This window comes from Lonchura striata, chromosome 11 (genome assembly GCF_050655825.1).
Source record: "Lonchura striata isolate lonStrDom1 chromosome 11, ASM5065582v1, whole genome shotgun sequence".
Classification (NCBI taxonomy): domain Eukaryota; kingdom Metazoa; phylum Chordata; class Aves; order Passeriformes; family Estrildidae; genus Lonchura; species Lonchura striata.
Window position 1 is genome coordinate 11716967 of NC_140713.1, and position 16914 is coordinate 11733880.

Sequence of the window (16914 nt, forward strand, 5' to 3'; positions counted from 1 at the left end):
CATCCAGCCTTGTAGGTCTAAGATAAGAGCTGATTAAGTTCTTTTTAAACATGAGACAGGGTTAATTGAAGTTGTGGAGTGCTGAAGAAACTCTATTCCCCTTTAGATTTTCCCCTTAAATGTACATTTTAAGCATTTAGAAAAAATCTTTATCATTCTAGTGAAAATCTATGATTACAGCTGTTGTTCATCTTTATTTCAAAGAAATGATTTTTCAGTTGCAAGGGTTATAGGTTAAGATGTTTCTGGGACCTTTTTTGTACTACAATAAGCACAACAAACACTATGGTTTGACATCCATCTAAAGGCTAAAGGTAAAGGCTAAAGGCTAAAGGTAAATAAAGGCTATGCCCAGTGCTAGCTGGGGGATCAGCTTTAGTCAAAGGTTTCCTGTAAACAAAATACCCAAATAAGCTCAAACTATCCAAGGAGAAATTGTAGGCTAATGTGGAAGTCATGACAAGTATTCTTGGAAATTGTGATGTGTGCAGCGACAACCGCAGGTTATTCAGAACTGCTAAGAGGGACCCTGAAAGAAGATTGCTGTCCAGGTGCTAGATTTGGATTTAAGAAATAGGCTGTACAGTATCAAACTATATAAAAAGCTTAAAAACCACAATGAGAATATATTTTAAAAATTTTCTTCTATATTGTAAAAATTTTAAATTAGTTCCAAACCACCATTTTAAAAGGTATGAAATGTGCAATTTTGCATATGGAAACAAGGGGCACAAGAGGGATTCCATAGGGGTTAATTAGAGTTGCTTTGTGCTTTCTTTGTTTCCAGTACCTTCATATATCCAGTAATCACACAGACCTCAGAGCAGTTCTCTTCAGGCAAGTAGGACATGAGCTAAAAGTATCATTGCTGATTTCAGTAGGGAAGATTGGCTGCAACAAGGAGTAAAAAGCTATTTTAAGAGACAAATGTACAGTACAATCTATTTATGTAAATACTTGGAAAACTCAGGAACAAAATTGTTTCCTAAGTACAGAGCTGTGAAATCAGTGTGCCATATGGAGCTATAATATATGGCAGAATATTTTAAAATCCTAAACCTTCTTGAAAGAAAACTGTTGTAAAAGTCTGCATCTAGAATCAAATGACTACTCACTTGTATTTTAACTGAAAGCTGCAAAGATATTTCCAAATGTACTAAAATTAATATAACTTGATATTGTAAAAAGGCAATAACTCTTTTCACTTATTTCTCACAAAGCATAGAGTGTGGAAATGATAATTAAAGGCAAGTGAAACAGATGGCTGTAACATAATTTGTGAGTCTTAACTGGCACTTAACACTAACTCTACTTTCAGTTTGACAAATACAATAAGACACCTATGTTGACATACACGTGGTGCACTTAACTACTTTTATTTATGCAAGTGAGGTATTAAAATTGTCTTGAAAAGCAGACATCTAAAGAAGAGTAAATGGTATGAAGAAGAGAATAGTAGTCATTGCTTTCAGTGTTCAGTGATTAGTAGTTGTAGGGTTTTTTCTTCCACCATCCTATATTATTTCCATGCAAAGTCTCTCTTATTCCTCCACATGATAGGTAGCTTGGGAAGATTGGAGGAAATCCACCATTTTTTCAGCAAGAATTAATTATGAAGACTGGCTTTGTTTTTTGAAATGAAGTATAATAAGCTAAAAGTGTGTGCACCTCACACGCTGCGTATGGTACACTTTTAATATATACACTGTCATTGTACACAAGCATTTTGTATATACACTGATACCACCTTAGCAGAAAGTTAAAAGTCAATAGATAATGAACCTTGTGCTGTATCTTCTCTTCCTCTGACATAAATTTCACATGGAATCTCCTCCATCACCCTGTCTTCTATCACCTGCTCGGGGCAGTCGTGAGCTTGCTTGAAAGTGTAAGTGCTTTTCTTGAATGTGCTGTTAAATGTTTTCATGGGCTGGGGCTGCGCGAAGTCATTGCGGAAGGGCAGTTCCATGGAGCTCAGGTTGCTCCTGCTCTGTTTGAGATTGGAGGCCTGGGAGCCACAGTGGTGGTCGTGAATGCATCTGGAAGCTGTGGAAGGGCGGCGCAGTTTCTGATAGTTTTCAAGTTCCTCTGATAAATCTGCCAAATCTGCAGAAATTTCTTTGTCCCTTAGTGAGAACAGTTCATAGTGAGGAGGATCAAAAACTTCCTGGAAACCAGTTTTATTGAAGGCAGTCTTGCAAGCCATAACCTTTTTTCGAGGTTGCTTTACTTGCACTAGAATTGAAATTATGAGAAGAACTAAAACTATCCCTGTTGTGATGCCAATGATTGTCCCATGGGTTTTGGTGATTTGTTCAAACAATCCAGTTTTTTTCTTCTCTACAAAGAAAAAATTGTTATGACAAGACAATTATTAGTTTCTACACTTTTGATAATGTATTTAAACAAAGCAAGAATGTATTGTGATTGCCATGCAAGTGATTAAATTACTTAATAGGACTGGAGGCTGGACCTGTATGTCAATGGGATTTTTCTAATTCCCTGTCATTAGTGGCTACAATATGATAATTCAGTGGCAGGTGCAACTCTGTGAACCAGTGCTTGCTGACTCAGCTGAGATGAGCCTTCCATCCTGAACCTTTACTGATGTCTATATTCCTAAATCCATGAGTTAAATAGGCTTAAATTAACCTTAAAGGATTAAATCCAGCTACAGATGATGTTTCTCTTACCTGGTTTGCTCCTGCTGGTAACATTCCCAAGTGATGTCAGTAGAAGAAAACCCAGATTTAAAATTGTCTAGGTCTTCTTTAGAAGTGAAATATCAGATATAAGAACGACTGTACTGTTTTCACATCTCTTGGAAATGTAAGTATAAGTCAGTTTACCTAATTAATCACAGGGAGCTTTAGCAAAGCTCTATTCCAGTTTTAAGAGTCCAATGAGGAAGTTACTTGGAAAAAAAAAAAAAGGTGGGGGGGATACACCAACCAACCCAGATCATCTGGCAATTTTGGCTAGTACTTCATGTGAAAACACACAAGATGGCAGCATCAGAACAAGATGGTTTTCCATATTTAAAATTCTTATTTGAAGATTAAAAGTTTTCCAGTTGGATTTCTGTTCCATTAATGTTCTTGTTCTGCGGGACTGAGAGATTTCTACACTGCAGCACTGGCTAGTGTTAAGACTATTTAAGACTATGAGGAAGAAAATGTAGTAGCCTAAATCTTGCATAATATTTTCAGATATCTGGCTCCTGGCATCTGAATATGTGTGATGTGTGCCTAAATGCCACAGTGCATGGGGAGAGTTATACACCATCGAGTGTTATTTTAAACAATCCTTATGCTGAGCAGAGACTCCCAAGGAGTTGGCTAATAAGAAATTACATTTCTGCTTCAGAACTTAGGCTGTTTCCTTTGAGTTACTTTCTACCTTTGAAGTGAAGGAAGATATCTCCCCTTGTCCTGCATAACTTAGATCACAGTGGTGCCATTCATGGTGGGAGCTGTGAATTTCACTGCTATGGCAGTTCTCTTGTCTGCATCTAGGTTTCTTAATTCTTGGCAGATATTTTAATCAAAAAGTTGCTTTGCAAAAGGCGATGTCTTCACCAGTCTCTTAAAATAAATTGCACACAACTGACTTCTCTATCAATTTTTGTGTTACAGGGCTTAGGCATAAGTAGGTCACAATATGCTCAGATTTATGTAGCTATTGATATGGACTAAATGAGAACTCTGGGTGCCTGCAGGAACTGAGCACAATTGTGAGCAGCTCTCTTTCTAAGGCTAAGAATTGCTTATTTGGTTGCATCAGTCTCCCTTAGCTGGCAATGTGGATCTAGTCTTCAGCTGTCTCTTAATTTCTGCTGTGCAAGTATTACAGCACAATTTAGATTGCATTAAATATAAAGCATGTTGGGTTATTCAACAGCAGGTACAGCAATTTACAAATATTGGGAAAGTCACAGTTTTTATGGAATTATTTTTTTAAATATTGCAGTACATTAGTGAAGTGTGAATTCTGGGGAGAGTCTAGAAAATAGTTGGTAAAGATGGAAAAGAGATCTAGAAATTAAACTTAAGAGGGAATATTGAGTATTATCAAACATAAGGATTGTTTAGAAGAAGCTTAGTTTTACATTGCAAACTTGGGAGTTATGGACCAGTTTTGTTGACTGGAAAACTTCCACAATAAGCCTTACATTATAGTATCTATTAATGGTGTTAATTTCTTTGCTTACCCAAAATGCAATTAACAAGTAGGATTTTTAAAATGTTTATTTACTTAAAAAATGCAAGCAGGATTTTTGCATTGAAAAGAAATTTTGTTTCAAGACTTTCTATAGAGAAGGTTTTGACCTTTTCTGCAGGGTCGGTTTATCTTTGAAATGGAATACATATTTAAATCTTCTGGAGTTTTGTGTTCAGAGCTATTGTTACCATTCTATTTGTTAAAAAACCCTAAGCAAGCAACCTCAAATGTTTTTGTTCTATTGTTTTCTTTAGCAAGTAAAATTTTTGACATTAGCCTGGTTTTGTTCTAACTCTGACAACTGAGCTGCTCTTGAAGCATGGGGGAATGTCTGTGCTTTACCAGAATAACAATTACTTCAAATTATGAGAATTTTTCCTACAAAGTTGATATTGAAACAAGTCTTTTCTGTAGTTGTGATTATTGAAATAATACTCCCAACCCATGTTCTAGAAGCAATAATTTACAAGTGTCTGTATTCCATGAGTTTATTTCATGCTCCCTAAGAATTCCTCCTTAGTCCAATCCTTTCTCACACCATATACAGCATTTGAATTTATCCTCAAATAGCCTGTGATTTACAACTCTAAACAAATGTTTTTAAATTGTCTTTGAGGATTATTGCTTCTATTTCAACCCTGAGAGGCTTTTTGTGCTTAAAAACTTAGTTCTGTGGTTTTTCAGTTCTTTATTTTTATCTCTAAAAGGTATTACCCGTCTCTACAATCCTGGCTTCATTAAAATTTAGAGATTGATAGGATGCAGCCTCAAAAATACTAAATTCTAGTTCTTATCAAGTGGATATCCTTTTAAAATAGAGAGTATATGCTGAAGAGGAAGAAATTCAGTTAAAAGCAGTAAGATCAATATTCAGGATGCTTACATGTGTCCCGAGTTTAAATAAAAAATTTGGAACACCTTCCTGAGATTAGTAGAATAGCTGTCTTCAGCATATTTCCAGGAAAAAGACATTTCATGACTTTCTTGAAAGGCAAACTGACCAGCCTAGCTCATAAAGGCTGTGGTTTGCACTATATTCACCTCTGCAGTGATTCTCATCCCAAGGGTATGCACAGTTCTGAATGCCATTGCAGACTAAAGAATTATTGATGCACATGTTGCTATGGCAGAAGTAAGTGTTGCCTGAGCAGGGAGCTGCAGGAGAGAAGAGAAAGAAAATATTCAGAATTTTCAGTCATTTATGCCTTGCAATAAAACTATTAAGTTCCTATATCTGGGGTTTTTAACATGCATTCTTCCTCTCTGTTTCAAACACAGTCACTTCTCTTGCACGTCACTATCTGATGCTTTTCTCTCTCCTTGTAATTGCTTTCAGCAATTTCAGTATTATCAATGCTATAAAACCTATTCTTGCTCCAAAGGGGTAGGGAGCAAATAGAGACAGTCACAAAACACAGATGATGGAAGGAGGTTTTAGTAAGTGTCTTTAAAAACTTAATACTTAAAAATCACATGCTCACTATCAATTATATATTTATTCTGTAGAGCATCTGCTGTGTAGACGTTGTGAAGCAGTCCCTGAACATCTGCATTTTAGAGCCCATAACTATCTTAAGGCAAATCAGATTTCAGTTTGTGGAGGACTATTTCAGTAATTGCAAGAGATTTCAATAACTAGAGGCATCTAAGTCATTCCTGCTTGTGAATCAAAAGCTCTTGGATCCTCCTAGTAGAGCTAATACAGGGACTGAGAGAATACAGTTTAGCTTTTTGTGTATCTAGCCATATATAGTCAGAAATTTGAAGAAAGACATTAACTAGAAGGCTGCCCCATATTTTTGTGAATATTTGTTACAGCTCCTTGATATAAGAAAAAAGATATTAGAAAGTAGTAATAATTCTTTTCAGAGTGTTGTAGCATATAAGTAGGGAATTATTTATAAATTCAGGGCACTGGACAAGAAATTGATTTTCCCTTTGTTTCAGTAATGTGGTATTTTTACACACATTACTGTCTGTAATGGAAATGTCTGTTATTAGTGGAGTCAGTTATATACTAAATAGCAAAGATGTGTGATAGGCATCCTACTATTTTGTTTTACAGAAAGAATGTGTTCTTGAGCAGTCTGGGTTATCTGAAACAGAACAGGAAACTCAAAGGGTAGAGCAGAGGGAATGACTGCTTCTGAACACTGCATTTCTCACTTAGTCATTCTGTTAGGCTTGAGAACCTCAATGACAAAAACAGGAGTTACGCCTATGAAAAAAAGAACATTCAAACATTTAATTTTGATTTTGCATTCCTAAACTAAATATGTATTTTGTTTCTGTGACTTACTCCACTGAAGTTGGGTAACAGTCACTCATTGATTTTAAGCTTTTGTATTTGCTGTTACTGCTTAACCCTGGCAATCTGGCAACATGTAAACATATTCTCGTTTTCCTGAACAGGTGAATTGTTTTTACAGCTCTGTATTTGGTTGATGCATTCTGCTGTTGCTTTTCCATCTGCCAGTACAGTCTCTCTTTTACATGTTTGTGTAGTCCCTTTAAATTTTTGTGGGCATGGCTTTGGTTCACAGTTCATGAAGATGGAACAAATTGACTTATTCCTTTTGTTTGTTATTTGGGGAGTTTGAAGTCTAAAAGTCACAATGGTTGATCAATTCCAGCCTAGGACTTCAAGGTCATAGCTGGACTCTTCTCATAACAGCTGCCCAAAAGTGGTGCAATGCTCACAGTGCTCTTTGTATCCAGCATTACTCATGTATTGAATCAAGCCAGGAATCAAATACATTGATTTTTCACATTGCTGTTAGCTGAATTACTTAGTCAAACCTGCAAGCAGTGCTAGGTGTGTGTTAGGTGACTGTCATGCACTGTTAGTTCTAGGTGTATGTTAGGTGACTGTCATGCACTATTAGTTAATTTATGGAAATCTTTCCAAAAATATTGATAATTTTCATGGTTGGCTTCATGTAATTACAAATCATTAACAAGGTAGGAGAGAAAGATAGCTTAACAATCTGAAAATAAGGTAAGCTCAGATTCACGTTTATTTCAGTTAGAAAAATTGCTTATGACAAGATTATATAAAAATACTTGAAACACTTTACAGCCACATACTTTTCAATGACCCTATCCAAGAAAGGGAGTATCTCAGGTAAATAACAATAACCACTTACCTTTGCAGATGTTCTTCTGCCAATGACTTTTGAGTTGCTTTAAACTCACAAATTTGGAAAGTTATCTACCTTTAGGAATACTTAGTATTTCAACCTCTTGCATTAAAAATCATCCCCACCCCCCCGCCCCCAAAAAAATCCAAACTCAACAACCACAAAAAACCCACTCCAATAATTATAATATAAATAGATAATTTCCCTGGTAAAGTTCATAGCATTTTCTACATTGAAAGCTAGAATAACTTGCACTATCACCAATGTTAATAATTGTATTGAAATGAAAGCTAGTGGAAAAGCTGTTATCAATTTTTGCAAGCTGTACTTAAACTTGACATTTATTTAAATTCTCAATATCTAAAGCTTATTAAATGCCTCTTGTAGGTTAAGCAATCGACTAGCTTGAAATATGCAACTGTTCTTTACTACCATATACTCAAAGTAAGCCAGAATCTATTTCTCTTATACATATCTGTTACTTTAGGAAGGTTGTTTTATAAAAAGTAGCTTTTCTCCTATGTTAAAATTTACTGTTTCATGGAACAGAACACAAAAGCTACCTGTTACCTGTAACCTGAACTTTTGTGCAACTTAGTGACCAGGATCTTGTTCAGGACTGGCTACAGACATGTTCTGTCAGAAAAGTTTTTTTTTTTTTCTTGTCAGCTAATCTGTACTATTGATTCTTCAAGCAGAACTTTTTGAAAACCTTTAGCACCAGTATAAGTCTGATTTCCTGAAATGGGAATATTTCATTCAGCTCTCCCCATGTATCTCAGATCTGCTCTGCAGTTCTGAACTCAGTCTGCTTTAGTGCCATATAAACAGCACTGCAATGGTTCTACAATGTGGACAGTATTGTCCTCTGTAAATATGTGAGGTAACAAAATTCCATTCAGGTACAACACTCTTAGAAGAAAAAAAATCTCACATAAAGCCTTCTTTCAAGAAACATCTTAATTTACAATGAGAATAAAGACTACCTCTAACCCAGGCTATTGAATCCAAACAAAAATCCAGATGGCATTTACAACTCAGCTTTAATTACAGGCGCTTCAAATCAACTTGAATTTAACTACTTATGTATGGGTGTGCAACACCACAGGGCTTTGCTAAGGGAGCATGTGTGGAGTCCATTAGAGCCAAATGCAGCTGAGGATAAGGGAGCAGCTTGGCTGGAGGGGCTGTAGCTCCAGACCCACAACTGAAGATAGAACTATTTTTAGGAAGGAGAGCAAGACTTGACAGGATCAGACATGTTTTCTACTCTTCTGAACATCCAGAGTGGCCTTAAGAAGAGCCTGTTGTGGTGTCTGGCAGGGAACTGGGTGCTAGTGTGAGAGCATGCATCAGTCCACTGCTGTCTTTTTGAAGTAAGTCTGTGCTCATTTGTAGGGAAAGATGTGTCTTTGTGAGAAGGATGTAGCCTAGGGAACTATTGCTGAATTCAAGTGGAAAATAAGACTTTTAAGAATGGAGGAAAGCTTTTCTTCAGGAACCATGTTAGAAATGTAATAAAGCAATTATCTAATTTACCTGCTAGTATGTGAAGGAAACAGAAACAACCTTTTTCATCTATTCCTGCTGCTTAATATTCAGCTGATGCTTTCCCTAAAACACTTGAAGTACCCCAGTACCAGGAGAAATGGCATTTTTAGATCTACTTACGATCCACAAAGGAAGTGAAGAGCATTCTGAACCTGCTCAGTCTGCTGCCTTCATCTGCCCACATCCGCACCACCCCTGTCCCTGTCTGCAGCGTCACATCGTTGGCCACCGTGCTGCAGAACTTGGCCTTCAGGTTTTCAATGGAGCTGCTCCCATCATACACAGCAACAAAGTTCCTTTTGCATTCATTGGAATGCTCCATCTGATAGTCCAGAAATCGCATATAGATCTATTAGAAAAGAGGAACCAATGTCTTTGAGAGAAGAAATACAGAGAGGAGAGTTTTCTTTCTTAGCAAATCTTGAATAAGGTATTTTCTTCTTCCTTTACACATAAATGTAGTTCCCAATTCACAACACTTTTAAACTTGGATTTTCTCATTAGATGTCCATGTGGACCATTACCTGACATTGTCTTGGGTATATGTTTCACTTCTCCCTGTTCCCTAAAACAATCTTTATTTTAAAATTTACTTTATTTCTGCTCCCTTTGGAAAAACACTACAAATCAACACATTTGGTGAAGAAACCCCCAAGAAGCTCTGCTAAATGTGAGATCTGTTTCTCTAGAAAGAGATACAAGGAATACATAAATGTGCTGAAATAATTTTAAAAGTATTTTGACTGTTCTCTTTCTTTCTAATTCATAAAAACAATGTTAAAATATATGGGAAGGAGTCTAGTCAGAAAAGCTCTGAAGTAAAATAAGGAAATTAAAATTTATTGCTTCAGAATGAAAGCTAATTACTGAACTGTAGCTGTGTTATGGAAGACACAAACCATGAACTCAGGAGTAATTTGAATAAAAATGGAAACGAGAAAGAAGTAAGCTGGCTGTGTAGGAAGAATTAATGAATTTAAACTAATCTTAATACTTCTAAAAGCAGAAATCTAATCCAAGAGAAAGCAGAATATGTGTTAGCATACATGCAGCAAGGAAATTAGAAGACTGAGATGGTATTTAAAGAGCAAGTAAATAATTTATTTTGCTGGAGAAGGAAACTCGTGCAAGATTGTCATTCAGTTAAAATTACATTAACACATCAAAAGGCTTTTGAAATTCTTCAATGGCTGTATTGGAATTCTCAAAATTCTTCTGAAAATTTTGAGATATGAAACCATGTCACTTAAGCATGCTGCAAAGGCCATTTTAGACTTTAACAATTCATAGATAGCTATTGTGTTGCCGGAGAAGCAATGTGCCCAGGTGGAGGCTGAGGCGCTGCTCCCCTGTCCAGGAGCTCTCCTGCACATTGCTGGGCTCAGTGTGCCACATCTGCCCAGGCAGGGACTGACTGAGCCCTGCACACCGGGGCAGTGTGCATCTGTCCAGGACTGACTGAGCCCTGCACACTGGGGCTGTGTGCATCTGCCCAGGCAGGGATTGACTGAGCCCTGCACACCGGGGCTGTGTGCATCTGCCCAGGGACTGACTGAGCCCTGCACACCGGGGCTGTGTGCATCTGCCCAGGACTGACTGAGCCCTGCACACCAGGGCTGTGTGCATCTGCCCAGGACTGAGACTGAGCCCTGCACACCAGGGCTGTGTGCATCTACCAAGGACTGAGACTGAGCCCTGCACACCAGGGCTGTGTGCATCTGCCCAGGACTGACTGAGCCCTGCACACCGGGGCTGTGTGCATCTGCCCAGGACTGACTGAGCCCTGCACACCGGGGCTGTGTGCATCTGCCCAGGGACTGACTGAGCCCTGCACACCGGGGCTGTGTGCATCTGCCCAGGGACTGAGACTGAGCCCTGCACACCAGGGCTGTGTGCATCTGCCCAGGACTGACTGAGCCCTGCACACCGGGGCTGTGTGCATCTGCCCAGGACTGAGCCCTGCACACCGGGGCTGTGTGCATCTGCCCATGACTGACTGAGCCCTGCACACCGGGGCTGTGTGCATCTGCCCAGGGACTGACTGAGCCCTGCACACCGGGGCTGTGTGCATCTGCCCAGGACTGACTGAGCCCTGCACACCGGGGCTGTGTGCATCTGCCCAGGGATTGACTGAGCCCTGCACACCAGGGCTGTGTGCATCTGCCCAGGGACTGACTGAGCCCTGCACACCGGGGCTGTGTGCATCTGCCCAGGACTGAGCCCTGCACACCGGGGCTGTGTGCATCTGCCCATGACTGACTGAGCCCTGCACACCAGGGCTGTGTGCATCTGCCCAGGGACTGACTGAGCCCTGCACACCGGGGCTGTGTGCATCTGCCCAGGGACTGACTGAGCCCTGCACACCAGGGCTGTGTGCATCTGCCCAGGGACTGACTGAGCCCTGCACACCGGGGCTGTGTGCATCTGCCCAGGACTGAGCCCTGCACACCGGGGCTGTGTGCATCTGCCCAGGACTGACTGATCCCTGCACACCGGGGCTGTGTGCATCTACCCAGGACTGAGCCCTGCACACCGGGGCTGTGTGCATCTGCCCAGGGACTGACTGAGCCCTGCACACCGGGGCTGTGTGCATCTGCCCAGGACTGACTCATCCCTGCACACCGGGGCTGTGTGCATCTGCCCAGGACTGACTGAGCCCTGCACACCGGGGCTGTGTGCATCTGCCCAGGGATTGACTGAGCCCTGCACACCAGGGCTGTGTGCATCTGCCCAGGACTGACTGAGCCCTGCACACCGGGGCTGTGTGCATCTGCCCAGGACTGAGACTGAGCCCTGCACACCGGGGCTGTGTGCATCTACCCAGGACTGAGCCCTGCACACTGGGGCTGTGTGCATCTGCCCAGGGACTGACTGATCCCTGCACACCGGGGCTGTGTGCATCTACCAAGGACTCTGGCACCCCTGTTCAGGTGAGGTGCAGGCTGTCAGGGCAGATGAATCTCACTCTTGGGCTTTAAAACCCAGTTTGCTGCCCCTTTGCCATAGCTTGATACCAACTACCTCTTGGAGACAAAACAAGATATTCCCCCTCCCCATTTCTACACCTATCAGGCTTTATTGAAATCATGGTAAAAGAGAAAGACAGATGTCACTTGTACCCCATGGCTTTTCCTTTCCAGTGCTTCCAGAGGCAGGTTGGCCAGCACTGCCTTCCCTTGCACATTCTGTCTGAAGGTGCAGCCAGTGCCATATTAGCTCATGCTTCACCTCAGTTTTTTGTGATTTTCAGCATATGTATTTTTTCTTTTCTTCTATTTTCTTTTATTCCCCCTGATGTTTTTGTTAAGATTTACTGCTGGAAATTCTGCTACATTGAGAACCTGTTCTCCATTGATGACTTATCTCAAAAACATGGATGTGAGCTGCAATTGCTAGTATTTGTACTGTAGTATTTAATGACTGACTTCATATATCTGCTACAAAGTTACAATGGAAACTAAAAATAATTTAGCACACTTAGTAGAGCTATTATTTGTATGATAACAAAGGAATAATCCCATTAAAAGTGCTCACCTCTTCACAAGCTCTTTTGGATTAATGTGCTAGGCAAGTATAAAAGGTCCTTTCTCTTACATTATATTGATTATTCTGTTAATTTTATGAAATCTGGACATGATTTATAAAGTGTCTGCTTTACACATTTTAAAAGTACTTTCATTGCTGGACTCGTGTCAGTTTGAAAAGTTTATTTTTATTGCAAATCAAATTGAGGAATTAAAAAATGTCTATGCTTATTTTTCTCAAGAGACTGCACTGTATCAGATCTAATGGATTTTATCATCATAATTCTGCCTGAATTGAAGCTTGAGAAACCACTGTCAGAATACTAAGAATTATTTTTCTGTAATGTTTTAAATCAATAATTTAGGATGATGATCTAATTTCAGGACTCACCCAGCTATAACTCTGCCTTCTGGCAACATTCAATAATTTATTAAAATACTTAAGCACAAGACCCGATGCACTCAAGTGGCAATGTAGAGAGAAAATGGGTTTGTTATTGTTTCTGGAAGAACTACATCTATTACTTAGACTAGTATAGGGCTTTTGGGAATTGACTCACTTCCTCAAAGGCTCAAATATATTAATGAACTTTTAATTTCTTTCATGTTTTGTCCTCTTATTATCATCTTTTTGGTTACTATTTTAGAGTGCACTTGCAAGGTAGTTAACAGGGCTGGTTACTTTAGGTGTTAGGAGTGCGTAAGAAGGCAGAAGGAAGGTTTGTTATCTTGGCAGCTACTGCTTCAAAATATTTTTTAATTTTTATGTATGTGCAAGCAGAAGCAAAATTAAACATGTGTATACTCTATGGAGAAAAAATGTGCTCTTCTGTGCAACATATTTAATAAATATGACTGAAACTAATATGATTCAGGCTTTAGCTATTGTATATTTTGGGGCTGTGAACAGGATTTTATCCTGCTTTCTGCCTAACAAGGTAAAGCCTTTCCATTTAGCTCAGACTGCTGATGAAAGTGGGTTTCAAGGTGCTGGACTGTGAATTAGATGGGAGAAGCAGGTACATGTTCTGTTGACTTTGAACAGAACCAAATTCTCCAATAGAACCACTGGAGGCAAAACATTAAGTTTTGGCAGTGAGATTTACTGGAAATTACTGAAGATGTCGGCCAGCATTTTTGCATGCAGTCTTCCAATAAAACCAAGATCCAAGTCAAATGCCCCTGAAAATTGTTGCTTAAACAGTTCTCACAGTTATTTGGTATTTGAAGCTTCAAATAATAGGAAGCCAGCACTATGGACTTATTGAATTTAATTTCAGAAAAAAAATCTCTCTCTGGATTTCCTAAGCCACTGCTACATGACTCATTTTAGTGAAGTACAACATTATGCAAATCACAGTTAGTGACCATTACCTGTTGCTACTGTCACAGAAACCCATTATATACTGAATCATATCAACAAAACCCACCTTAGCATTTGGAGTGGCTTTAATTGTCCAGATACAGTCAACTGCTTGTCCTGGTTTTGTTTTTCCTTCTTGTTCTACTTGACTGGAACGTACTATTCCATCAGCTCCCGAGAGCTCAAATTGGCAGTCTAGGGACAAGATAGACCTTGCTGTCAAATACAATATAACATTAATTTAAAATTTAATGTATAAAGAAATTGTTACTGTAATTCCATACCTGGGATGGGATTTAAAATACCTCCTAGGTAAGTGAAGTCAGGATCTGTAATAGAAAGAAGTCATGAATCACCACGGCTATCAGTGCTTGAGAATCACTTCAAGCTTTAGTATTATCTGCAGATTATGTCCATTTTTTATTATGTCACAAAAGAAATTGCCAGAAAGTTTACTGAATCAATTGGAGCACATAGAGTCAAAGTTTTTTTAGATGAGAACATTATTCCACAAAGATTGACCTTATCTGAAAAAGGTAATTCTATCCTGACAGCTCAGATTTCTAGCACAACACCAAAAATTACTATTCAGTATTTTGTTCCTACATTATATTCTGAATTTAACTATGTCAGTTTTCACTGAAACTGCTGGAGCTCCACAAGAGTACAGGGTCTCTTTCTCTGTGCAAAAAGCTTATTTAGATTTACTTTATCAGACTGCTGTCTATGTAGTTCTGAACAATTTGAACTGAGCTTAGCAGAATATATCAACACTTAGAAATTGCTAACTGCTCTTTAAAAAAGAATGTGAAGAAGGCTGTTCAATCCTAAAGGTACTTTTCCCTGGGTTATCTGTGTCTCTTGTATTAGGCCATGCAGAACAGCTCTAGACATGGTTTATGAAATGTTCTATGCAAAGAAAGCACTAGTTCATGCAAAAGTGCACAATGGTTTGGTACAAAATTCTTTTTCAAATGAAGGTCCAGAATTTGGCTCTTTCTGTGATTCTATAAATTATTTTTTCAATAGGAAATATTAATTATTTTTTATATAGGAAGTTTATCACTTCTCCTAGAATGCCTCAATCCTGAGCTTAAGACTCAACCCAGTTCAGAACATGCCTTCTTTGCTCTCCTCTTTTTATTTACCTGTTGTGAAAATCTATGATCACTATATGCAAAATTCTGCAAGGTTTTCAGCCTTCTTTGTATGCTGATTTTTTTATGAAGCAGGAGTATGTGTATATGTTCCCTTTCATTTTCACAACAATAAAATATTTTACCACACTTCATGTAAACGAAGAGGAAGGAAAAGAAAAATATCAGTTCTTCAGTTGCTGTAATCTATTGTGAAAATAATACACAGTTTAAATGTATATTTAAAGTTTCAGCTTGCAACTATGGTAATTTAGTTTTGAAAGTGGTGTTGATGAAATGGCTTTGGAAATGGACTTAGCAAATTGCATAAGTACTGTCCCTGTGAAAACATTTTTATCATGTAATTCCCAATGGTCTGGTCACCATGTTAATATGAAGTTTCTGAGTCTAAATCCCTAAGCAGTAATATATAATCATGACTTGTGTTTTCATGTGCTCTAGGGGTAAAGATACCATGAAGAAGTTATATTTGTGTATACATTTATCGAAGTAGTAGAGCTGACACTTGTATATTGGCTTTTGTCCCAAAGGACAATAAAATGCTGATAACTACATGTGTAGTATCTATGAAGTACAATAGTCAAGCATTGCACAAGGACATCAGGTCAAGTTTTCATGTAAGAAGGATGCCCTGCCAGGTTTAAGTACCTCCACAGAGCAGATGTAATTTTTGTTTGTCTAAAGGCACTGTCAGCACATTGTCCTCTCCTTTGCACCTGTGAACTACACAGCACTGAGCAAAGAGCAGCTCTGTTGTCTGAGCCCAAGGGTTGAGGGAATCCAGTTATACTGAGAGCTCATGCTTAGACTGTGCAGATATTTGCTCTGGGTTTTTGGAACGGAGGTTTAAAATGTTTTGCATCTGGCTAGAGTGCTACTGTAAAGTTGCTTCAGGTGGTTTTGTCCAGTGTCTTACATGCCTAGAAGAGAGGCTGGTGAAAAGGCAGCTCTTTGCATGTGTTGTCTTTCCTTTCCTACCACTGCTGAAACTGGTACAAGTAGACAAATAAAGGCTGCTGCTGAAGATTTCAGTTTGAACAAGCTCAACTGTCTTCCTCTCTAGCAAATTACAGATCTGTAATTTCTTTCAGTCAAGATTCCCCAAGTGTTTTTAGCCATGTGGCCTGTAGGATTAGCAGGACTGAGACTGTGGCTATCACATTGTCACTGTGCCTCATAAGTGCTCATGCTGAAATGCAGCTCTAGGCTGAGAGGACAAACACACCCACAGAGCTCAATGGGAGCAGATAGTCATTAACTCCGTCAGAATTTTAGACATCTTTACCTGGTATAAATGAGTACTTTGCTTGAAATCCCTTTCCTTCCAGCTCCTCATCAGAAATAAACTTGATCCACATAAATCTCCCTGTTGATCTAATTAGTGCAGGACTTTTCAGACCACAGTAACGATTAATGAGAGGGGAGAACCCAAAAGGTCCATCTCGAACCTCCAGGTGATCAAACCGACATTCAAATGAGGGTTCTATGTAATAAGGTTCATCAAAGGTCAACTCAATTCTTTGTCGTGGAGCAGCTAAACATAAAAAAAAATTGAGCAAAAGATTAAATGAAGATCTTGATAAAAAAACCACAAAGACATGAAGTAACGAAGAGACAGGCCTCCAAAACAGCAAGATAAAAAAGAAACTGGAAACTTCTCAAAATACATCTGCAGTCTAGAAATTATTTTCTAGAAGCTATTTTAGAAATATTTTTAGAAATTCTTTTCTAAAAGTCACTTTCGCATAGCATCATGCACAATTTTTTGCTTGCTGATCTTAATTGTTGAAAATTCAGAAATCACATTAATTTAATGCAGCACATATAACATATATGAACATATATACAAAGGTATTCAAACAAGGTTACATATTAAGAGATAAATTAAAACAAGTGTTCTGTGAAAGCAAAAGACATAAAAAAGGACAAAACACTGAGCTATGCAGAAAAGAATGGAA

At 38.8% G+C, this 16914-nt stretch overlaps 1 protein-coding gene across 2 annotated transcripts in view; it reads right to left on the reverse strand.

Moving 5' to 3' along the window:
- Positions 1-1357: 1357 nt before the first annotated feature.
- The window catches only part of NETO2 (neuropilin and tolloid like 2), a 30503-nt gene continuing 14946 nt past the window's right edge, over positions 1358-16914 (reverse strand). For both annotated transcript variants that reach the window (XM_021540320.3, XM_085589556.1), the window contains exons 4-9: positions 16242-16490; positions 14084-14128; positions 13867-13994; positions 9033-9261; positions 5263-5376; positions 1358-2340 (exon numbers count right to left, since the gene is read on the reverse strand). In XM_021540320.3, the coding sequence (XP_021395995.2) occupies positions 1760-2340; positions 5263-5376; positions 9033-9261; positions 13867-13994; positions 14084-14128; positions 16242-16490 (1346 nt within the window). In that variant the 3' untranslated portion in view covers positions 1358-1759. The remainder of the gene's footprint in view (positions 2341-5262; positions 5377-9032; positions 9262-13866; positions 13995-14083; positions 14129-16241; positions 16491-16914) is intronic.